Here is a 24553-nt window from a genome sequence, read left to right on the forward strand (position 1 = left end):
GTCTTGGGTTTTGTTTTTATTTTGGGGGGATACAGTCTCACCCTTTTGCCCTGGGTAGAGTGCTATGGCAACCTCAAACTCCTGGATTCAGATGACCCTCCTGCCTCAGCCTCCTGAGTAGCCAGGACTACAGGCACCCACCACACACATGCCCAGCTATATTTTTAGAGATGGGGTCTCACTCTTGCTCGGGCTGGTCTCAAACTCCTGAGCTCAGGCAATCCACCCACCTTGGCCTCCCAGAGTGCTTAGGATTGTAGGTCTGAGCCACCGCACCTGGTCTCAATGCTGTGTTGATAATGGCCCAGGAGGTCTACGATGCTGACAGAAAGACCCCTGTCATCTTGTCCTGGTTCGCCATGGGCTATGCCTAGGCAGCCCAGGTGGACCCAGGCCTGTGAACCGCACTCTCCCCTGGGCTGAGTCTCTCAGTTGATCCTGTGCTCTCTCTCAGCGTGCTTTGCCGACGGCATACTGCCCCTGGACCTGGACGCCAGTGAGTTACTCTCGGACACATTTGACGTCCTCAGCTCAAAGGAGATCAAGCTTTTGGCAATGAGATCCAAACCAGACAAGGACCTCCTCTTAGAAGAAGACGACATGGCCTTGGCAAACGCTGTCATGCAGGAAGCCCAGAAGAAACTCATCTCACAAGTAAGTGTGTGTTCTTCCCTACAGAGGCCTACTCACACCCGTGCCTCCCATCTGCCCCCCAAATCTTGGTGATACTCCCAAGATCCCGATTTCATTCTTGGTGGTGGCCTTAACTCATGCCCAGGTAGTAATGATTCTCACAGCTGTGTTTCCAACCCCATCTTCTCTCTGAGCCCGATCCCAGTTCCACTTGCTGCCAGGATGTGCCTCCGACTTACTCTGTCAAAGCTGAATCAGTCCTCCGTTCCTCCTGCTGCTCACCTCTCCCTTCTCCTACAGTCGGTTATAGGGAAGGGAACCATTACCTACAGGTTACCCAAAGGGAGCCTGGTGCCGCTGCAGACGGGAGTCCAGTGTGCCAGGCTGGGTTCTGTTGGACCTGAACGACTCCGAGGGGCAGCTCCGTCACCATGGTGCTCACACGGTGTTCTGGGGCCTGGCCTGGATCACCCATATAAATTTCGCAACCCCTGACCTCAGAAAGCTTTTGACCCCAGAAAAGTAAAATCTGATCACATCCAGTTCACCAGGAGCTCCTGCCCATTCCATCCCACAGATCCGTCTCTCTGCTCTGACTTTACTTGAGCCTGTGCTGCGTCCAGGAGCTCCTGCCCATTCCGTCCCACAGATCCGTCTCTCTGCTCTGACTTTACTTGAGCCTGTGCCGTGTCCAGGAGCTCCTGCCCGTTCCGTCCCACAGATCCGTCTCTCTGCTCTGACTTTACTTGAGCTGGTGCCGTGTCCAGGAGCTCCTGCCCATTCCATCCCACAGATCCGTCTCTCTGCTCTGACTTTACTTGAGCTGGTGCTGCGTCCAGGAGCTCTGCCCATTCCGTCCCACAGATCCGTCTCTCTGCTCTGACTTTACTTGAGCCTGTGCCGTGTCCAGGAGCTCCTGCCCGTTCCGTCCCACAGATCCGTCTCTCTGCTCTGACTTTACTTGAGCTGGTGCTGCGTCCAGGAGCTCCTGCCCATTCCATCCCACAGATCCGTCTCTCTGCTCTGACTTTACTTGAGCCTGTGCCGTGTCCAGGAGCTCCTGCCCATTCCATCCCACAGATCCGTCTCTCTGCTCTGACTTTACTTGAGCCTGTGCCGTGTCCAGGAGCTCCTGCCCGTTCCGTCCCACAGATCCGTCTCTCTGCTCTGACTTTACTTGAGCTGGTGCTGCGTCCAGGAGCTCCTGCCCATTCCATCCCACAGATCCGTCTCTCTGCTCTGACTTTACTTGAGCCTGTGCCGTGTCCAGGAGCTCCTGCCCATTCCATCCCACAGATCCGTCTCTCTGCTCTGACTTTACTTGAGCCTGTGCCGTGTCCAGGAGCTCCTGCCCGCTCCGTCCCACAGATCCGTCTCTCTGCTCTGACTTTACTTGAGCCTGTGCCGTGTCCAGGAGCTCCTGCCCGCTCCGTCCCACAGATCCGTCTCTCTGCTCTGACTTTACTTGAGCTGGTGCTGCGTCCAGGAGCTCCTGCCCATTCCATCCCACAGATCCGTCTCTCTGCTCTGACTTTACTTGAGCCTGTGCCGTGTCCAGGAGCTCCTGCCCGCTCCGTCCCACAGATCCGTCTCTCTGCTCTGACTTTACTTGAGCTGGTGCTGCGTCCAGGAGCTCCTGCCCATTCCATCCCACAGATCCGTCTCTCTGCTCTGACTTTACTTGAGCCTGTGCCGTGTCCAGGAGCTCCTGCCCGCTCCGTCCCACAGATCCGTCTCTCTGCTCTGACTTTACTTGAGCTGGTGCTGCGTCCAGGAGCTCCTGCCCATTCCATCCCACAGATCCGTCTCTCTGCTCTGACTTTACTTGAGCCTGTGCCGTGTCCAGGAGCTCCTGCCCGCTCCGTCCCACAGATCCGTCTCTCTGCTCTGACTTTACTTGAGCTGGTGCTGCGTCCAGGAGCTCCTGCCCATTCCATCCCACAGATCCGTCTCTCTGCTCTGACTTTACTTGAGCCTGTGCCGTGTCCAGGAGCTCCTGCCCACTCCGTCCCACAGATCCGTCTCTCTGCTCTGACTTTACTTGAGCCTGTGCTGCGTCCAGGAGCTCCTGCCCGTTTCATCCCACAGATCCGTCTCTCTGCTCTGACTTTACTTGAGTCTGTGCTGTGTCCAGGAGCTCCTGCCCGTTTTCCCCAGGAGCTTTCTTAACTCTTTCTAGTTTTCTTCATTGCGGGTCATGCACCGTCTTATTGCCAGAGCAGTCTTTCTTAAGTATGGATTTCATCATTTTATTCTCTATCTTAACTTAAAATAGATTAGAGGCAGGTCAACTGTAATGGGCGGAAGGAGATTTTGGGTGGTGGGTTCGTGGTGCTGGTAACTCAGTGTAGACTTTGGTCAAAACTCAAAGAACTGTTCACTTAAAATGAATGAGTAAATTTATGCTATATCAGCTATAGCTCACTGGTGATATTTTTTAAACACTGGTGGCTTCCTGTCATCTTATGCATAAACCCCTGATACTTCTTCAGGGCGCACAGAACTGCTGTTCCTTCCAACCCTCCAGCCCTCCCTCCGTCCTTGTCTCTGGGCTCCCCATTCCAGGCCCCTATGGGCTGCTCCTCCTACCTGCCTCTTCCCCACACACCCTCAGCGTCATCTCTGAGGTGTGCGCCTTCCCAGGCATCCCACCTCCATACCTATATCTACAACACCTGCCACTTGTCACCTCATGCCCTGGCTGTAACAGACCTTCACTGATGTAGGAGCAGCAGAGTGGGGATTCTTTGCTTCATTTCTAAATCCCTAGAGGTTATAGCTCTGTGCCTGGGACTGAGAAGGTGTTGATGACACTTGAGTGAACGCATTTAAGCCACTTCTTAAGACTGTCCCTAAAGTACCATGTGCTCCGGTTTAATTTTATTACATTGTTTTTCTCTCTTATTCCCCTCCTGTTTCAGAAACTCTGATAAGACTTTTTGGAAATAAGTGGTTTATAAGAAAGAAGTATACATGTGACTTTAAATGAGAAGAAAGAGTGCTTTCAGCTTCAGAAGGATAAACATGTATATGGGGGCCAGTATAATGAACTTTTTTTTTTTTTTGTGGTTTTTGGCCGGGGCTGGGTTTGAACCCGCCACCTCTGGCATATGGGACCGGTGCCCTACTCCTTGAGCCACAGGTGCCGCCCATGAACTATTTTTAATTCTCAGACATTTATTACAAAAATATTTGTGGTTAAAATGATCATTCAAGGTAAAGATTTTAAAGACTTGGCCAAATTAGGCACTGCTTAATACATAGCACTTCCTAAATGTGTGCAAATTTCCACACACAGATCAGAAAGAGAAAGAAAGCTGGCTGTCCTCATGCCCAGCCATTGTTAGAACATTGTCCTTTCCCCAGCAGGAACACACAGTGCCTCCGTGGGCAGCCAAAGTGACCTGGTTTTCATTCCAAAAGGGAGGATGTTGAACACAGGGACTGAATCTGGAGCTAGAGCCAAAGGTTCATGATGGGTTTGTGTGGCGATACAGAGCTTCTTGCAAAGTTACTTAACATATTTCTAATTCCTTTTGCTCAATTGGAATACATGAGTCATATTTATCCTGCCCTACTTGACAAAGCCTTCTGAGTGTTTTGAGGTGATGCTTATAAAGTCTCCTGGAAAAAGGCAGGGGGGTCTTATATACTCTCAGATCCTAATCAGAAACAAAAAATAAACTTAATATAATATGCTAGATTGACTCTAGCAAAAGAACTAAAAGAACTAGATCAAGGGAAAGTCTGCCTTTCAGAAGTTTTTACATCTAAGACGTGCCTGTGTTTGTGTTACCACAGGTTCAAAAGAGGAATTTCATAGAAAATATTATTCCAATTATCATCTCCCTGAAGACTGTGCTGGAGAAAAATAAGATCCCAGCCTTGCGGGAACTCATGAACTATCTCAGGGTAAGAATGAACTTGTGCTTGTGGGGCCGTTGTCCCTGTGCAGCTGGTCACTGAGATCTTCTGCCAGTTGTGATGGTTCAGACAGTCAGAGTGACAACTCCAAGGCTACAAAACCAGCATTGCCTAGGTTTGTAAAGGAACACCTGCCAGACAGGCCTGTGACTGTGGGGGGAAGACGGGGAGTTTGTCCCTGAGTCCCCCTGAAGTCACCTGTCCTCTTTGCCACGCAGTCGGGCTTGTGAAGAGCTGACCCGTCGTGAAGGCCAGGCATGTTCTTGGTGGGGTTAGATTCCATATTGAGGACCTTCTCAGCTGGGATCAGAGTAGAGTCATCATTGTAGTTCATCCTGGGGAGGGGTAAAGGGAAAGTTGTCATAATATTTAGTTTGGTCTATGACAGTCTCAGATTGAAAAGTTGGGTAACAGATGCTCCATAATGACTGCCTTGGGATCTGCGCTGGTGCACAGGCCCGAGAGGAGGCCTGGTCTGGGCAAAGCCAGCCTGTGCCGACTGCAGCACAGAACCAAAGGAGGCCAACCGCCTTTATGTAAAACCTTCCACTCAGAAATAAACCCAACAGGTTTTTTCCCTTTAATCAAACAGAATTATTTCTCTGTTCACATTATGTAGGATTTTTCCTCAAAAAAACACCATGAATTTTTTCCCCAAAACAGCAAAGACAGAAGTATTGAATATAGTTTTTCAGATAGCTTTTATCTTGAGAAGCTAAGGTGGAAAAGATAGTATGGCAAAAACAAGAATTTTCTATTATTCTTATATTTTTATTGCCCTGTTTCAGACCTCAGAAAGGAAAATAAAGAGCTTAGATCCTCATTAGACTACTTAAACATTTAGGAAAAAGAAGTCTGTCTCTTGTCTCTGGGCACTTACCCAAGGGATGGCCACAGAGTTGTTTGATACCAGTAGTACAATGATTCTCTTCTCTGGCCTGTGGAACCTACTCCGGGTGGCCGCCGGAAGAGTTGATAGATTTCTTTCTCTTTGCTGGAACTTCCCTCCTGGCTGGAGCTGCAAAAGATATCTTTCTCCTTCTAATACTTTAAGTAGAACAGTTTCTTTTTCTTAGCCAAGTGGCCTTATCCCTAGCAAACCTCTTCAAGACCTGAGAATGTTCCTACCCAGATATGGTAAAAGATTTTCTAGAAAATCTTCAGAAGAGACACAGAAATGGGATTATAGCCTTAGAGCCTGTGGGGAAAGCTACTGTAGGCAGATGAACAGCTTTTAGACTGCAGCACTTCCTGGGACTCCCTCCAGAAACCCAGTCTGAGCCAGGAAATGGAGTTGCCTGTTAACTGACAGGCATTTGGGGAGCTTGCCAAGAGATCAGAACTCTTGCTTGGTGTCTCAGTCACGTTCACCTCTTTCTGTGGTCATCATAAGGGTGGTTAGTATTTCCTTGGAATATACCATTGTACCTATTAGTTAATGTAATGGAGATGGTCTGCTTTCAATAATAGAAATTGTGACTTGCTCATGACGTGCAAAGATTCCATTCCCAAAAAAATGTGTTGACCAGGCATGGTGACCCACACCTATAATCCTAGCACTCTGGGAGGCCAAGGCAGGTGGATTGCCTGAGCGCAGGAGTTTGAAACCAGCCTGAGCAAGAGCAAGACCCCATGTCTAAAACGAGGGCAGCATTGTGGTGGGTGCCTGTAGTCCCAGCTACTTGGGAGGTTGAAGCAAGAGAATTGCTTAGCCCAAGAGTTTGAGGTTGCTGTGAGCTGTGGCAACATGGCACTCTACCACGGGTGACACAGTGAGACTCTGTCCCCCCCCAAAAAAACCACCAAAATACAAAAAAAAAAAAAAAAAAAAACAAGAAAAGTGTTAAACAGAGAAAGGGGAACACTTGTACAGTGTTGGTGGGAGTGTGAAGTAGCGCAGCCACTGTGAAGAACAGCAATGACAACAGTTACGAATAATTCGTTCCATTAGTATTTATGGAGGCATGTTGGAGAATTTATGTTTTTAGTCAAGAAAATATTAAAGGATGCCCCTGGGTCTGTTTCAGGAGGTGATGCAGGATTACCGAGATGAGGTCAAAGATTTCTTTGCAGTTGACAAACAGCTGGCATCAGAACTGGAATATGACCTGAAGAAGTACAGCGAGCAGCTAGCCCGGGAGCAAGAGCTGGCCCAGCAAGCAGACATGAGCAGGACAGCAGAGGGCGCTGGCGCGGCCCCGCCAGTACAGGTAGACGCAAAGCCTGCCCGCTGCGGGACTAGATCCGCAGTCTGCTCTCCCAGACTGCCCACCATTCCTCGAAACTCACATGTGCTCAGAGGTTGGTCAGAGGGAGACCTTCAGGAGTGCTGGTTGTTGGCCATGTCCACGTGCCTTTGTTCTAAGCAACAAATACACTGATAGCTCATGGCTGCGGTACAGGAATCTGTCTGGAAAATCATTGTAATGATAGATGGGCAAATCGTAGGAGTTTGAGAACGCAAGCTGGCAGTAGGGACATTGTCTGCAAGTGCCTGGATCTACCTGGTGTCTTAGTTTGTCATCAGTCTCCTAGCACAGCCCTCTGCAGAGCAGGTCCTCCCAGAGGTGTTGCTGGCTTAGCGGCTGCTCCTGGTCAGAAGCGCAATGATCCCACCACCTGAGAAGTCCAGACAGGTCGGTGTTAAAACGTAATGAAGACAAACTAAATTACTCTTTTTTTCTCTTCATGCCACGCATCCACAGTTGGCAGTTGGCTAACAGTATCCTCCTTTTTAAGAGGAAGTTCTACTTGCCCAGGGCTGATAGAGTTTAAAATAGATTACTTATGGACTTGCTCATAGCAAGTGAAGATTACATTCCAAAGAAAGTGCTAAACAGAGAAAGGGGAACACTTGTACACTGTTGGCGGGAATGTGAAGTAGCACAGCCACCACAGAGGGAAGGATGGAGGTTCCTCAGAAAACTAAAAATAGAACTTCATGTGATGCAGCAATCCCATCACTGGGGATATATCCAAAGGGAGGGAAATCAGTTTATCAGAGAGGCACCTGCACCATCGTGTCCGTTGCAGCACTGTTCATAATAACCATGGAAGAACCTGAATGTCAATCAGCAGATGAGTTGCTGTGCCCAGGGGACTGTTACTCAGCCATCAAAAATGAAATCCTGTCACTTGGTACAACTTGGATGAATCTAGAGGACATTGTGTTAAATGAAATAAGCCGGACACAGAAAGATAAAGACCACATGTGCTCACTCCCAGGTGGGAGCTAAAGAAGTGGTTCTCACGGTCGTTACCAAAGGCTGGAAAGGGGGAGGTAGGGAATGAGAAGTTAGTTACTGGCTGCAAGTACGCAGTGAGAAGGAAGAGGTTCTGGTGGTTAATAGTACAGTGAGGCCATTATCATTAGCAATCATTTATTGTATATGTCAAATATCCAGAAGAAAGGAATTGGAATGTTCCCAGCCAAAAAGTGTTAGAAGGTAAATACTCGGTATCTTCGCTGACAGGTTGCTCCATGTTTAGAAATAAGGCCAGTTCCTGCCAGCCACGAAAATCCTGCTGCGGCCCCTGCTGTGAGCCAACCCTCACTGCCTGGGCCAAGCACTGGCCAGGCACCGCCTTTGGCTCCTGCACCTGAAGCCAGACTGTCAAACAGGTTGATGCCCAAGGCCAGGTAGGGGGTCACGGAGTCTGTGACAGGGCGGATTCTCTGTGGTGGTGTTTTCAGAGCCAGCTTTGACGTCCCGACCAGACGTGGGCAGGAGGCAGGAGAGTGTTGTCACTGTGCCTGCCCTGCTGCCTCTTTGTCTAGTCCCCCCGGGAGGTTGGAATGAGCAAGGCTGAGGGATGCGCTCGCACCGAAGCGGGTGAGGACTGCAGGGAGAAGCTCAGTGTCCCTGCATGCTCTCTCTGCAGGCCCATGTCCCTGAGCACCATTGCCATCCTGAATTCTGTCAAGAAAGCTGTGGAATCCAATAGCAGGCATCGCAGACGGAGCCTGAGCGTGCTGCCTTTCACTCTGAGCTCTGGAAGCCCAGAGAAAACATGCAACCAGGGTAAGCCTTCAGTTTGGCACCTGATACAGCACAGAGATTAAAACGCAGAACAAGCTTACTTCTCATTGCTTTTCAGATGGTTTCTGTTTTTATCATTAAAACAATATTAATTGCACAATTAGGATTATAGATAATGAAACAATGCTTATTTAATTTGTACAGTACTGAAAAATGTAACTCACCCACAGCCGTGAGGTGGTCCTTCCTCCAGCATTGTCCTCACACATTTTTTGTTTACTTAAAAAACGTGATGTTTATACTGTTTTATGACCTGCTTCTCTATACAACAAGATATAGTGGAAATGTCTCCATGAGATTTTCTGTCCGAGCTTCCCTGCCAGCGGCTCTCCAGCACGCCCTCTGTGGAGGCAGCAGGGTTTACTCAGTACTCCCCTGTAATGCTGGTCTTCCTCAGCGTTTTTAAACAGTCCTAAACTAGAGACAGATCACCTTTTTAACATAAGTAATGTTGCTGTAAACGTCCTTGTACGTATACCCTGGTATGTGTGTAAGCCTTAGGATCAATTCCCAGCAGTCAAAGGCCATGAATACCTTTTAAACTTTGACAGTGTCAAACTGTTCTGCATAACTTGTGCCAAATTTTCCTCCTGCGCAAGTGTCTGTTTTTTTTTTTTGTAGAGACAGGGTCTCACTTTATCGCTCTGGGTAGAGTGCCGTGGCCTCACACAGCTCACAGCAACCTCCAACTCCTGGGCTTAAATGATTCTCTTGCCTTAGCCTCCCAAGTAGCTGGGACTACAGGCACCCGCCACAACGCCCAGCTATATTTTTTTGTTGCAGTTTGGCCGGGGCCAGGTTTGAACCCACCACCCTCAGTATATGGGGCTGGTGCCCTACTCACTGAGCCACAGGCGCTGCCCCGAGTGTCTGTTTTCTTACTTAGAAACACCGATTTTATTATAATTTCCCATTGTCTTTGCTGAGCATTATAGAGCAAAAGTGGTGGTAGGGTTTTAATGTTTTTTTTAATTTTAATGAGAATAGACTTTTTTTTTTCTTTTTTTCTTTTTGTAGAGAGTCTCACTTTATGGCCCTCTGTAGAGTGCCGTGGCCTCTCACAGCTCACAGCAACCTCCAACTCCTGGGCTTAAGCGATTCTCTTGCCTCAGCCTCCCGAGCAGCTGGGACTACAGGCGCCCGCCACAACGCCCGGCTATTTTTTTGTTGTTGTTGCAGTTTGGCCGGGGCTGGGTTTGAACCCACCACCCTTGGTATATGGGGCCGGCGCCCTACTCACTGAGCCACAGGCGCTGCCCTGACTTGTATTTCTTAAGGGCCTTTTTATAAGAATACTTTAAACACTGGGGATGTTAACTTTATCATGTATTTTGCAAATTTTTCTTTTGGTTGCTTTGTTGTTCTCTGATACTGCTTTGAAGTTTTTTTGACAGATAACACATTTTTTGTTTCATCCCAGCATCTTCATACAGCTTGGAGCAAGAGTCCAACAAGGCTATTGACCATACAACTAAACGGGCAATCAGCACCCCCAAGAGTAAGTAACCGTCTTCCCTACAGGGCTTCTGTCTATTGGCTGCAGCAGCACTGAACCCTCCCTGTTGTAGGGCGGCTCTTTGAACTGGAGAAGGCGCCCCCTGGTGGTCAGCAGCATGGTGGTGCGTCACATGGAGTCAGACCTGAAATCCCTGTGATTTCAGAGGGATCATAATAGCTTCATCAGTTGAGGATTCACTGACTATCAAGCACTCTTAATGCTTGCATACATTAACTCAACTAAACGTCTTAACGGCTGTGCAAGGTCTTCCCATGACAGGTGCTGTTGGTGAGGTGCGAAGAAGTTAGGTTAGCAGCCTGGATGGTGCACGCAGAGGCAGACCTGCATGGAGTGCCCCAGTGCTGTACAGGCGCCCCCGGTGTTACGGAGCCAGGTCTGCTCTGCACAGTGGCAGGTGTCAGCACTAGCACCTCTATACAGATGAGTTAGACAAGCAAAATGTTTTCTCCCATTATTTTGTTATATAGCTCCTTGTCTCAAATACTGTGAAGACCATTATTTTGAGAAAATTTTTGTAGTCTGAAGAAATTCTTAGCCAGGTGTGGTGGCTAAGGTTGGCCTAGCCCCATACGCATGAGAGGCTATGGTGGGAGAATCTCTTGCAACCAGCAGTTGAAGGCTAGCCTGGGGAATATAGCAAGACTTCCTTCCTTAGGAAAAAGAAAAAAATTCCTACTGTCCCACATCTGCAGTGCACCACACAAGACCCTGCCTGGTGCCTGCGTGCCCTGTACTCTCCACCCCAGCCGTGTCCCAATGCCAGCAGCCCGCCACGTTCTTCCTTGACTTGGCCCTCACACCACATCCCTGTCTGCGTTGTCCCCTTCTGTGACCTCCAGGTTAGGGCAGGTGCCCCTCCTGTGGCTTTGAACTTCTCGCAGGCACTCATCACACCCTGGCTTCGTTGTCGTCCCTGGCTCTTCTTTTCCCGCTTCTCCACACGGCCTGCCCCAGTGTCTGGAACCTGTTGGGTGGTTAGCTGGATGGCAGAGCTGGGAGCTGAGCTCAGGCCCCTGGTCCCACCTCTGTGCCCCTTCCCAGCCTCTCTCCAGTCCTGATCTGGGGCATTCAGAGATGGGACAGTGTAGGGTGTCCCCGCAGTAACAAGCGTCAAAGTAGCACGTCACCATTCAGTGCACTTCAGCATTTCTGTCACTGAGTGCCTACTGTGTTCTAGCTGCAACTTATGGGTTGTTAACCATGCTGCTGTGGCCTTATAGAACATGTAACAGATTGCATGATTGTCATCCAGGTCCTCCTTTTAAAGGAAATTGTCCCACCACCCCTCCCTGGATGACAACCAAGTCATGACGGCTTTTGTCATTAAAGGCGGGGGGGTAATGTCGAGTACCTATATATTGAACAGATGCAATGTTACATATGTAAAAATTCAGCCTCTTTCACACAGAAGAGTTTGCTGTCTGTTCTGTGTCCATCAGCAGCACCAGGTGCTCTTGTTTGGGCAGTTGGGGACCATAGACTGAAGAATTGGAAAGAATGCTCCTCTTTTGAATTTTGCTCATCCCACGAGTTCCTGATTTCAGTCTGTGGCTAGAAGCCTTTGTTCCTCTGCTCTCACTTGCGTGTGTGAAGCCACCTTTGCACTGAACACAGGGCTCTCAGGTGTCCTGGGATCAGCAGAGGATGCCCTTTCCCCAGGCTTGACCCTAGCGGTGCTGTTGGTGTCATCTCTCCATATGCTGAACCAGGAAGAAATGCCTGAGGAAGGGTCTCCTGGTAGCTCTCCTTGGAAGAATTACCAGATAAAAGCATTCAGTTCTGCTTTCTTTATAGTTTATAAATACAAATTTTTGTGACAACTCTTAAGTTTAAATGGGGGTGACTATCAGGAAGTATCTCAACTTTTCAAAGAACACCAGTGGCTCACCGATGGTGTTCAACAGAAACAAAGTGGTTTTGCTAAGTGAAAATGAATTAAAATCAGAGCTAAGATTTTAACTGAAAGTCTTGTGGGGCTTTTAGCAGGTACCTCTTGCTGCTGTAATCCAGGCAGCAAAGATGCCTCTGCCTTTGATTCTGAGCATAGTGCACTGGGATCTAGCAGCCACCACACAGGGGCTTTTCCTAAGGTGGGAGACTTACCACTGGAGTGCTGCCAGGCTTCCAGACAGGAAGAGCAATGTGTGAGGAAGGAAAGGGAATTTCTAATGACAGCACAAGGCAAGGCCTCCCGGGAACAGGAATAAGCAGAATGGAGCTGTTGTCACGGCAGTGGGAGGACAGAATTCTCTGCTGGTGAGCAGCTGTCAGGTGCACGGCCCTGCACTGCCGTGATGAGCTTCACCATGCAGACTGGAAAGGTACGGCCTGTACTCACAAGCAGATCAAGTGTGAAGAGAACAGGAAGAACTCTGACACTCACTTCACAGAAAGGACAGCAGGCTCGGGGCACATGCTCTGCTCCCGAGATAGAAACTTGTACAAAGGCACAGCCCCAGAGGGGCAAGGCCACACAGCGCTCTCAAAGCCGGGGTGGGGTGCAGTCAGTTGGGGTAGGCAGAGAAGCTGAGTGTGCAGACACAGGGTGACAAGAGAGGTCTGCTCAGCACCTGGGACAGGGGAGCATGGGGGTCAGAGCCCATGTGTGGGTGTATCCATTGAGTCTGTAAAGGTAGCTTGGGACCAGCTCAGAATGAAGGTGGGTTTTAGGCTTGCCTTGAACATGGAGCTATCAAAATATCTAAGCAGGGCAGTGACTTTACCAGCTTCTTGATTAACTAACTCCAGTGATGCAGGGGAGAATAGGTGCTAATCACAGGAGACCCTGGCATTTCTTCAGCACTTCGCTCTACCAGATGCCATGTTAACCTTTACATGATAATCCTGCTCACTGCTGACAACTTCCCTGTACGGGAGGTGCATTTTCCCCGTTTATGAGGTGAGGGAACTTGAGGTTAAAGCAGCTCACATAACCAGTAAACACAGAGCCCCAACTCCCAGCCCGTCTGTGTCCCTGACACCCGCGCTCCTGCCTTGAGTGTGGGCGGGACAAGTAGGCCCTGGGAGGACAGCACCTCAGAATTTCAAGGGCTAGGGCTCAGGGCCACAGGGAACAGAATGGAGAGACGCCTGGGAGGCAGAAGTGACAGGACTCGGTTACTGCCGTCACGGGGAAGAGAAGGCTGGATTCTAGCTAGGATGGCCCACTTGGCAATGTAGAAGGAACATGTCATGGAGGGGAGGCCGTGAGCTGGGGAGCGGTCTTCAGGAGAGCCGGTGAGCACACTAGCAAGTGTGACTGGGACTCGGGAGGGAGGACTGCGGAGCTGGCAGCTGCTGGACAGCACATGGCAGTCACGGAAGGCGTGGGGGGAGGGAGAAGCCAGAGATGGGGACCAGGGGAGCAGCCTCAGGAGGGCCCTGGTGGGAGAAAGGAAGTCAAGAGAGACGGGAGAATTCCCAGGAGCAAGGCAGTCACTGGGAAACCTCTGACCAGTCCAGGGGCTGTCCGCCGCCTGTCTCCTGCCTGCTTCTACCCAACAGTGGTGTTCCCTTTACCCAGATACCATCAGCGATGTCACGTTTGGAGCAGGAGTCAGTTACATAGGGAGCCCACAGACGCCTTCACTCAAAGGTAAGATCTCAGTTTCCTTCTAGACTGATAGCTTAGCTGCCTCTGAGGTTCTGAGATTGAATTTGTGTCCAACTCCCTTCCAGAGACAACTGAAGTCCAGAGTCAAGGAAAGGACATTTTATGTTTATCATTGCCTGATAAATCGTAAGTTTATCATTCTGGGGGCGGTGCCTGTGGCTCAGTCGGTAGGGCGCCGGCCCCATATACCGAGGGTGGCGGGTTCAAACCCGGCCCCAGCCAAACTGCAACCAAAAAATAGCCGGGCGTTGTGGCGGGCGCCTGTGGTCCCAGCTACTCGGGAGGCTGAGGCAAGAGAATCGCTTAAGCCCAGGAGTTGGAGGTTGCTGTGAGCTGTGTGAGGCCACGGCACTCTACCGAGGGCCATAAAGTGAGACTCTGTCTCTACAAAAAAAAAAAAAAAAAAGGAATTCATTCTGAGGTAGACATTTTTGTCAGGGTCAATCTTTTAGTTCCAGAATGACTGTGCCTTATGTTTCCTAGGCCTCCACAGCCTCCGCAGTGGAATGTGAAGTCTCCAGCCAGGAATAAAAATACCCCAACCCCCAGCAGGAGATCCCTCCGAAAGACTCCCCTGCAGACAGCCAACTGAAGCAGTGCATTCCAGCAAGTGTCCAAAACTTCTGTTTCCTACACTTGAAAAGGCAGCTGGGTCCCTTTCTGTGCACCTGGAATGATGTGTTACTGTGGATACCAAAGTTCTTCCTCAGGATCCCAGCACTGGAGTTGCTCTCCTTGTAGCTGGCAGCCCTTTTACATTGCCCTTTGTGACATCTGTAGTTACAAATTATGAAATAACAGAGAAAGGCCAGATTTAGATTTTCTTACCCTAAACTTAATCTATTTAATATTAACTTTATTCCATTTGAAAGTGTCATGTCATTCGGATAAGCTATTATCTGGTCTTTATAGAACACAACTTAAAAACTCCAGCCTTCTAAGTCAAGCCTCTATTAAGTGTTTGAATTCCTTATAGTACATATTTTCCCATATCTAATGACAAAATTTAGATTGTAGTATCTTTTCCATTATTTATAATTGCAGATTTAAAAAAAATGTACAGCTTTCTAAAATGAATAAAAATTAGCACAAATACAGCCTGCTGGTATTCAATAGTATCTTCCTATTTTTAGAACAGCACTTTTACAGTGGTCATTTCCTAATAAAGTTTACATACAGTGGTGAGGAAGAATGAAACTAAATCTTCCCTATTAGGGAACAAATGGTTCCACTTGTCTTTATGGTTTGTTTCATCTGCCCACCTGCCTTGCTCCCACCCACAAGCTGCCTGACTCCTAAGAACTAACTAACTCCTTGTTAGTTCAAAAGCAGTTGTGTGTCCCTTCTCCAGAGTGGCCCTGAGGCTGATTTGTGTGACTCTCTGCAAAGGACTGCTCCCACAATGGAGGATTAACTTGAGTCTCTTCAGTTGGCACCATTATGAAAACTTGTAATGGTTTGTCCAAGAACGTCCAGAAACAAATGCAGTTGGTTCATTTTTCCATCCCAGTATTATAGAAACAAAAGTACAAAGTTGCATCTTAGCTGTGTTTTTAATTAAAATGTGGTAATTTAGGGGTTGGGATTCCATTGCACTCTCACACGTGAGCCATGACACAGAAGGACTTGTCATTGGTACAGCGACTCACAAAGCTGCTCTTGCATGAACAGACCAACCACCAGTCTAGGACAGTAGTAAACTATTTCCAGTGTATCTGCCTAGCTAATAAAATGGCAGGAAGAAAAGGTAAATCCAATGTGAAAGCAAACAAAAAACAAATGAAACAAAGTTTGATTTTTTTTTAAAGCTTTTTATAATTGAAGTTTAACAAATACCAAATTATAGGTGTGTTAGTACAAATCTGTAACATCTATGTACAGCAACATCCATACTCAAGGCAGAACCACAGCCTCAAATAGGCCTCTTGAGTCTTCAGTCGCATTCATACCCATAAGGCATGAGTGTTTTCTTTCTACAGTCTTCCAGTCGTAGACAACTACTTCCCAGACTCCACTTTTCACTTCTCTCTACTTCATCAGACCCAGTTCCCATGGCACTAGGGTAGAAGATTGTAGGATAAGGAGGGAAATGATAAGACTACCCTGTCACTATGACAACCAAGGAGGAGACTGGAGTGTTAATCTCAACAGTTAGACTGGGGAGCTACCTCTTTTCAGCACGAGGAAGCAAAGATGAAGCAACAGTCTGAACTCTAAGCATCGAAGATGCCAACGCAGAAGACAGTGATCAGTGAGTGCTGCCCAATTCCCACAGCAAAGGATTTCACAAGACTTAGAAAAGTCAACATAACCTCAAGTATTCAATTAAAAAAAACTGGTCAAAGTATAAAAAAATTAAGACACTGAAAGCTAAAACATAAGGTGACCAGGGTCGTCTATGAAAACCGCCCTCAGGCACATAGTGGAATGAGGCACCCCTTCTGAGAAGCTCCTCGCTTCAAACCACTTCCCATCATGGGTCCAGCACCACACTGTATGTGAGGCTGAGAATATCTGCTCTTAACAATGGCTTCTGGATGGTGTGCTGATGCCCCACAAAGAGAACATGTCTCAGGCAGATAAAAAAATTAAAATCAAAATGAGAAGCCTACTTCTGACTCAGGCGGTTTACTTTCCTCCCATCAGGCTTTCCCCCCAGCTGCACTACTGATACTCTCCCAAACGCTGGCCTGGCCCTCCACTGGATGGTTCATTAGGAAGGGAGACAGAACTTTCAGTGTCTGGGTGCTTTCTGCGTAGAAAGGAGGAATAGTGTGCTTTATTTTCTTTTAAAACTATTGTTGTAGCTGACAAATTCGATTTCAAAATTGCCTGTGGTCCCAGACAGTATTAAGAACTATATAAATAATTACAACCACCTTTAAAAAAAATAGCAGTAGCTGCTTTGTTTATGAGCTATTCATAATCAAAAAGAGGTCTGTCACAGGAACCCAATGGCTGGGACGCTACTTGGAAGACACCAACTTCCCTAAAGTGTCCACCTTAGAGTGTCCCAGCATGAACCACGTACCTCATGGCACATGAACGACACTTATATTAAAGCTGATCAAGACACAGGCATAGCTGGAGCTTTAGAGGTGGCAGTGGGCGTTCTGCGCAGCACTTGGAGTCAGTGCGCATGCTGATCTAGTGTGGCACTGACGTAACCCTGCCGGTTGACTGATGTGGTTTATGGTATACATCTAACAGCTTCTGGATGGTCTCTGGGCATATATAATTTTAGTAATCTCAGAAAAAGGCAATCTTTCAACGAGTAATCTTAGTTCAAAGCTAACCTGAGAGCTACTGGATTTCTTTAGGAGAGATACAAACATTTCAACATTGCTCAACTGGAACTTCTAAAGATTTCCTAAGCAACAATGGTCTGATGTAGATAAAATTAAATATTCTTGTTGAAAAATGCTAAAAACTTATGTGGAAAAAGGAATGTTCCAATAAGCTTCCATTGGGCAAAATACTCTTCATTAATGATACTTTCCAATTTAACACTAGTAGTTTGGTACATCTACCATAAATTGAACTTCTTTAAAAAAATATGTTATTTAACATTATATGACAATATACGTAGTATTTACAGTTTAAATAGAAACTTTTCAATAATCAAAATACATCCTTAGCAAAAATTTAGAATGTAAAATGTTATAAAATAAACAAGACCCCATAGAAAAGCTATTTTAGTACCATTTCTGACTTAGCCTAAAGTAAGGGTTTTCCTGAAATCTTGATACCCTCTTAGATAAGCAGGGTTCCTCAGGTAAGAAGATCCCTCTTCCAGCAAGCAATTTACCTTGCTGATTTTGGTTGTTTTTATAAAATGCTGATCCAAAAAGATTCCCCAGGATGGACACTACAACACCAATCAACAGAGCCTTTAAGAACTAACTGTGCAGTGGGGTCAGTGGGCCAATGAACCGGGTCACTGTGTGAAAAGTCTTTTCTGGATTCACTACTATAATTCACGTTCGGGGGCTACCCAGATACCGCCTCACCTCATACGGTGCTCAGCCTGGCTGATGAACAGTCAGCAGATCAACTGGCTTCCCAGGTCCACAGTGCCCAGCACAGCAGAGTGTGTATGAGCAAGATCCGTAACATCAGCCTAATACTGTGTGGGATCCGGGCCAGCAATAGGCCAGGAATCCAATTCAGTGAACACTTTCAGTTTCTTCTCTGTGGTTACTGTCCATTTTGAGGAAAATTCTTTTATTCATGTGGTTAAAGAGTAAGAAAGAAGTAGTGGTCAACTTTGCCCAAAACTAAAAGCTTCTGCATGAGTGTCTAGCTTTGTCCAAGTACACGCGGCTCATGGCAGCCCTTGACAGAAGTTTCTAGCAGAGGTATTTGCATGTTCTCAGCCACACCAAGTCTCAGATCACAAACGACGACTTGTGTCTGAAGTCACCCTGCAAAGCCAACACACAGTTAGAACCATCAAGGGACTAGTAGAGCAGTGAGAAGGGAAAATTCCATCAAATCTAACATGGGCTAAGCTCTGTCCCTGACAAAAATAATTGGGCAAAACTATAAACAAATGAAATAATTCTTAAACAGTAACATCTACTGACACTTGCAAAGCATTAATCCCACTAGTGTGTGCACAATACTGTCACAGGCTGAGAAGCTCAGGATCTGCAGTGTCACTCAGAAATCTGCCTATGGGGACCCCCGTGTTTCCACAGAGGAACATGGTTTTCTCTGCTGTGTACACCTAGATTTCCAGGTTTCTTAAATGATTACCTCCTCATCTGTCCTGATATAGTTAACTCCATCTGATTTCCCTGGGTTCTTGTAACTGTGAATAGGAGAAGACAACAGTTCAGTGCCGTGGTTCTATCAGTGCCAACTTGAACAGGGCTTTTTTCGTGGAAAGCAGGCTCACCTTTCTCCATCCTGTTTATTGTTGATGAAGTAGCCACGTCTGTATGCACAGCAGATACCCAAAGTAATCAGGGCCAGTACAGCAAGGACAACCAGGACCCCACCAATTATACCGCCAATGTTCAGATCATCTGAAGAAAAGGAGGTTTCAGGAAAAAGACGATCCACACTGCTCTTATCAAAGACTCTGTCCCTTGTGCCACCTCCTCACCCACCTCCTGCCACTACAACCAGCAAAGCAAACTGAAAACATAGGCTAGACACCATAACCCTAACTTCAGTGTAAAAATACTGAGACTGCCACAGTTCAAATGCAGATGAACCTAATATTGCATTAAAAGGGGCTTGGCATTTTCAGCTTAAAAATCCTCTGGCTAGATGGCTGAGACTATTTTCAATGGAGGAAATGGTTACAAGGACAGAACAAACCAGGGATGCAGGAGGACTTGAGAGTCCTAGAGAAGAAAAAAAATCCCGAATTTCCAAGGCCTTCCTTTGTTGTGGATTATTTAGAGGAAGAAAGCAATTTTTAAGCCTTTTTAAAAGTAAAAACTACTAGATAAGAACTTGACCTTTCACTTCACTGGCTGCCTGGCCTCCTATCTAAGTCCTTTCGGAGGAAACTCTGGGATTCTGGTTTCTCATTTCTACCTTCTGGGCAAAAGCTCCAGGTCTGCTTCAGCGTGAGGACGCTGGCAGCTGTTTACGCAAACAGAAATGCATGGAAAATATGCAGGGAGTTCATCAACAATAAAAGCCAACTACGTGGGAGTTGTTAAACTTCTCCCTTACCCTGGGACTTGGTTCTCAAATGTGAGTATACACTTAAAAATCACTTAAAATTTTGGTTTTTAAAATGTCGATTCTCAGTTCGGCACCTGTAGCTCAAGTGGCTAAGGCTTCAGCCACATACACCAGAGCTGGCGGGTTTGAATCCAGCAGGCCCGCCAAACAACAATGACTACAACCAAAAAATAGCCAGGTGTTGTGGCGGGTGCCTGTAGTCCCAGCTACTTGGGAGGCTGAGGCAAGAAAATCGCTTAAGCCCAGGAGTTGGAGGTTGCTGTGAGGTGTAATGCCACGGAACTCTACCCAGGGTGACAGCTTGAAGCTCTGTCTCAGAAAAAAAAAAAAAAAAAAGTCGGTTCACTTGGCTCAGTGCCCGTAGCTCAGTCGTTAGTTAGGGTACTGACCACATACGCAGGGGCTGGCAGGTTCAAACCCGGCCCTAGCCTGCTAAACACCAATAACAACTACAACAAAAAAAATAGCCAGGCTTTGTGGCAGGTACCTATAGTCCCAGCTACTTGGGAGGCTGAGGCAAAAGAATCGCTTAAGCCCAAGAGTTTGATGTTGCTGTGAGCTGTGACGCCACAGCACTCTACCGAGGGCAACATAATGAGACTTCTGTCTCAAGAAAATAAAATAAAATAAAAATAAATAAATAAAATGTCAGTTCTCAAGCTTCATTCCTAAAGATTCAATAGGTCTAGAGCAAACAAAGAAATAGTTACCAAAAAAATAAATAAATAACAAAAACCTTCAGGAAGAAACAACCCCAAAGCAGTTTTTCCAAACTGACACACATTTCTGGCACACCCTGGGTGGGTCCTGCACTCTGAAAGTGGACGAGTGGTCCCAAATGATGCTTATCATCAAGTTAATTTTTTTGAAATGGAGTCTTGCTGTTGCCCAGGCTGGACTTGAACTCCTGGCCTCAAGCAATCCTCCTACCTCACTCTCCAAAGCAGCTGGGATTACAGGCAGGAGCCACCAGGACCATCTTTATGAGGCAGTTTTGGAAAACACTGCTCTGGAGGTGGTTACAAATAGGAAGGAGGGATTCAAGAAGATCCCCAAATGATCTGGACACATCCCATCTGCCCCCATCCCAGGAGAAGCAGTCCTCTAAGACAATATCAGCACAGAACAGGTAAAAACACTGGGGCTGAAGCTCTTTCAGTTTCCTATAAAACAGTTATGACTGGATATGTTTCTAGAGGTCTCACACACCACCTTATATTTTGATAATTCTACCAATTACCAAAGAAATAAAGTTTGTTAAGTATGTTGTAAAAGTTACGTGACTGGCAATGTTTCCAACAGCAGAAGGCCCTAAAAAGTCCACTTTGGGGACCCACTCATCTAGACTCCGAGGGTTCTCAGCCATCTCTTCCGTGTCCAGTGGACTTTGGTGGATACAGTCAGCTCCACAAAAAAGCTGACTGGGGCAGAACAGCTGTCTAAACTGACAGTCAAATATTAAATTTAAAATCCTCTATTCACTTCCCAGTCTTCAGACGAAATCTTTTCAGAAAGTAACTCACAGACTTCCATCTCCTGCTCCGCGCACCTGGCAGAGCCTGCGTCATTGGAAGCAATACAGTAATACTGCCCCGAGTCCTCCTTGTGAACAGCACTGAAAACCTGTTTCAGGGAACAAGTGAACATCAATCACCAGGCAGACCTGTGAGGGACGAAACGGAGCTGGCCAGGCCAGAGCCTGCTGAGTCCAGCAGGGGTCACACGCCCTCGTGGCCCCTTTTGGTTTCCCAGGGCCTCCCAGGCACTGCGCCGGTTCCTTCCCGACATTCTTGCCTGTGGGCTCCCCAGTGAAGATACGAAAGCCTCACAACGTCCAGAGTGACAAGCAGAACTTCACTTTTATTCTAGTAAAGGAACTCTGACAGTAACTGCTCCTCGGGAAACATTTTGGCAAAACAAATGTGGAAGGTCCTATTGTAATCTGCCTGGTAACTACATGTAGTTGGATATTCCAGACCCACAAAACACCTCCCAAAAGAGAACTCTACGTGGTGAAAGCCCGGTGTCACCTGCTGTGAGGTCAGTCTGTCCTCTAGCGCATGACCAATCTGTTTCCTCTCCCCCACCACCACTGCTTGATCATGAAACAAATTCCAGACACATTTTATCCATAAATACTTCAGAGTGAATCTCTAGAAGGTAACGACTCTTAAAAACCATAACCACAATCCCATCATTATGCCTAAAACAACTAACAATTGCTTAATATCAAATATCCAGGTAGTAATCAAATTTCCTTTATTATCTCATAATGATTTTTATAGTAGATTACCCAAATCAGGCCCTCACCCACTGTTAACATTTGTTTTCTATCCCTCTCAGTCGCTCTTCCTCTTTCATCTCCAACATTCTGGAGATTCAAGCTTTTGTCTTAAGAGCTTCTCTCTTAATAGCTATTCCTTCCACAATAAGCACCCCTTGCCCCAACAGAGACATCTCCATCCTCGCTTCCTAGAAGAGATCTTACCAGAGTGCCCGTTTCAGAGTTTAAGAGGAACGAGGAATTTCGAAATCTGGGGTTGGCTCTGGAATCCGTTGGCAGCGGCACGTCGTTGCGATACCAGCTGTAGTGAGGCCGTGGGGAGCCCTCACTCTCCTGGCAGTGCAGCGTTGCTGTCTTGCCCACGGGTACGGCCTTTGGTACCCTGCACGTCGGGGTAACTGGCTTCACTGGAGGAAAACAGGTTGGTATTTAAGATCTCAGCAACATGGCTCTATTTTTGTCAAAGCGCACCAGAACTCAGGTCTGAAGACAAGAAAGCCAGCCAAGGGCTCTCGCACCGCAGTTGCCAGAGCGCATGTGCAGACTGACCCGCCACCACTGCACCCTGCCCCCCAGCTCATTCCACCCAAGTGCCACCCCACAGGCCCTGCCCACTCCTTCCATCTTCAGGCGGAGCTGTGGAAGAGACAGGGACTATGTTACAGCACCTCCTTTACCCGGAGGAATGTAGCCTCTCCTCCCAACTCCCCGCCCCGATTCCTCTCACTTCCTACCCCAACTCTACACTCAGATTTCAAAAGTTCGCCCTCTCTAAATCATGTGATACTCTCAGAAATACACCTCTGGAAGAAAAGAAATCAAAAGAAACTGATCCCTTTTATTCTCCAGAGACTCATGAGGACCGAAAGGGGCAAAATGTTTTTCCTTCATGAATTCCTACCTTGCACAGTTAACTCAATGACAATTTCATCTATTTCTTTGCGATCATTTCGAGCAACCACCTCACAGCGATAGAGGGCTGAGTCTCTCCGTGTCACATTCCAGATCTTCAGGGAAGTTTTCCCCAATAGTTCTGCACGACCTGCCAAGTCTCCTGTAGAAAAGAAACCCAGGGGCACTAAAAACTCCTTTAGAGATTTCTCTGCCCCCTGGAGAGTATGGTTCTGGGAACCAGAATTTGATGCCATGGTAAGAAGACTGCAAATTGGTTTATGTTTCTATTTCCATATAATAGAAGTGAACTCCCTCAGGACAGGAGCCATGACTTACTCCTATTTGTAACGTGAGCACCAAAAATAGTCCCTGGTGTCTAAGAGGCACTTGTTACATGCGTCTCTCTTGGTCAAGCCAGGAACCTCATTCTCATCACTTCCAGAAGGGATTTCCCATTAAAAGAAAAAAATAAACAATGTTAGAAAAATAACTAAAATTCCACAAATGATACCAGGACAATTGGATATCCATATGCAAGTGAATGAGGTTTGACCTCTACCTCACTCCATATGCAACAAAGACCAAATTAAAACTCTAAAACTTTTCTTTTTTTTTAAGACAGAGCCTCACGCTGTCACCCTGGGTAGAGTGCCGTGGGGTCACAGCTCACAACCACCTCAAACTCCTGGGCTTAAGCAATTCTCCTGCCTCCACCTCCCAAGTAGCTGGGACTACAGGCGCCCACCACCCGGCTATTTTTTGGTTGCAGCCGTCATCGTTTGGCGGGCCCGGGCTGGATTCGAACCCGCCAGCTTAGGTGTATGTGGCTGGTGCCTTAGCCGCTTGAGCCACAGGTGCCGAGCCAAAACTCTAAAACTTTTAGAAAAAAATAAATAAATAACAAATCTTCATGATCTTGTATTGAGTAAAGTTTTTTTAGATATGATACCAAAAGCACAAGCACACACAAAAAAATTATATTGGACTTCAACAAAACTAAAAACATGCTTCAAAGGACAAAAGCGGGTGAGAAGACAATGCACAGAATGGGAGAAGATATTTGCAAATCACAGTCTAACAAAGGACTAGTATCCAGAATACAGAGTTTATAACTCAATAATAAAGATACATAACCTAACTTAAAAAGGGATGTAAGACTTGAGAATAGACATCTTTGCAAAGAAAATATAGAAGTCAGGCGGCACCTGTGGCTCAGTGAGTAGGGCGCCGGCCCCATATGCCAAGGGTGGCGGGTTCAAACCCAGCCCTGGCCAAACTGCAACCAAAAAAATAGCCGGGCGTTGTGGCGGGCGCCTGTAGTCCCAGCTGCTCGGGAGGCTGAGGCAAGAGAATCGCGTACGCCCAAGAGTTAGAGGTTGCTGTGAGCCGTGTGACGCCACGGCACGCTACCCAGGGCGGTACAGTGAGACTCTGTCTCTACAAAAAAAAAAAAAAAAAGAAAATATAGAAGTCATCAATAAGCACATTAAAAGAGGCTCAACATTATTATTCATGAGGAAAACGCAAATCAAAACCCCACTGAGAATGAGCTGGGCATCACGGCCTGCAGTCAGAGCTACCTGGGTGGGTGAGACAAGAGGATTGCTTGAGCCCAGGACTTGAGCTCTCTGGGAACTAGGTTGACACCACAGCACTCTACCCAGGGTGACAAAGTGAGACTCTGTCTCAAAAAAATAAAAATAAATAAACACTGAGATACCACGTCATAGCCACTTGGATGGCTAGATGCAAAAAAAGTCAGACAATATCAAGTGCTGGCAAGGACGTGGGGAAATGTACTACAGTGGGAGTATAAAATGGTGAACCAACTTTGGAAAATACGTTGTTAGTTTCTTCAGAAATTAAACATGCAACTACCCTAAGACTCAGAAATTATACTCCTGTTCATTTCAGCAAAATGAAAACACATGTTACATAAAAAC

The 24553-nt window shown here is 47.0% G+C and overlaps 2 protein-coding genes across 5 annotated transcripts in view; one reads left to right on the forward strand and one right to left on the reverse strand.

Annotated features, from left to right (window-relative positions):
• The window catches only part of NCAPD3 (non-SMC condensin II complex subunit D3), a 64040-nt gene extending 46858 nt beyond the window's left edge, over positions 1-17182 (forward strand). For all 3 annotated transcript variants that reach the window (XM_053595793.1, XM_053595792.1, XM_053595794.1), the window contains 9 exons: positions 455-654; positions 4435-4545; positions 6585-6767; positions 8031-8197; positions 8440-8579; positions 10018-10095; positions 13640-13711; positions 13795-13855; positions 14213-17182. In XM_053595793.1, the coding sequence (XP_053451768.1) occupies positions 455-654; positions 4435-4545; positions 6585-6767; positions 8031-8197; positions 8440-8579; positions 10018-10095; positions 13640-13711; positions 13795-13855; positions 14213-14321 (1121 nt within the window). In that variant the 3' untranslated portion in view covers positions 14322-17182. The remainder of the gene's footprint in view (positions 1-454; positions 655-4434; positions 4546-6584; positions 6768-8030; positions 8198-8439; positions 8580-10017; positions 10096-13639; positions 13712-13794; positions 13856-14212) is intronic.
• A 155-nt stretch (positions 17183-17337) lies between these two features.
• Positions 17338-24553, reverse strand: part of JAM3 (junctional adhesion molecule 3) — a 91344-nt gene continuing 84128 nt past the window's right edge. For both annotated transcript variants that reach the window (XM_053595798.1, XM_053595799.1), the window contains exons 4-9: positions 22618-22770; positions 21921-22123; positions 20956-21055; positions 18630-18759; positions 18488-18542; positions 17338-18153 (exon numbers count right to left, since the gene is read on the reverse strand). In XM_053595798.1, coding sequence (XP_053451773.1) covers positions 18118-18153; positions 18488-18542; positions 18630-18759; positions 20956-21055; positions 21921-22123; positions 22618-22770 — 677 coding nt within the window. In that variant the 3' untranslated portion in view covers positions 17338-18117. The remainder of the gene's footprint in view (positions 18154-18487; positions 18543-18629; positions 18760-20955; positions 21056-21920; positions 22124-22617; positions 22771-24553) is intronic.

This window comes from Nycticebus coucang, chromosome 6, assembly GCF_027406575.1.
Source record: "Nycticebus coucang isolate mNycCou1 chromosome 6, mNycCou1.pri, whole genome shotgun sequence".
In the NCBI taxonomy this organism is placed as follows: Eukaryota; Metazoa; Chordata; class Mammalia; order Primates; family Lorisidae; genus Nycticebus; species Nycticebus coucang.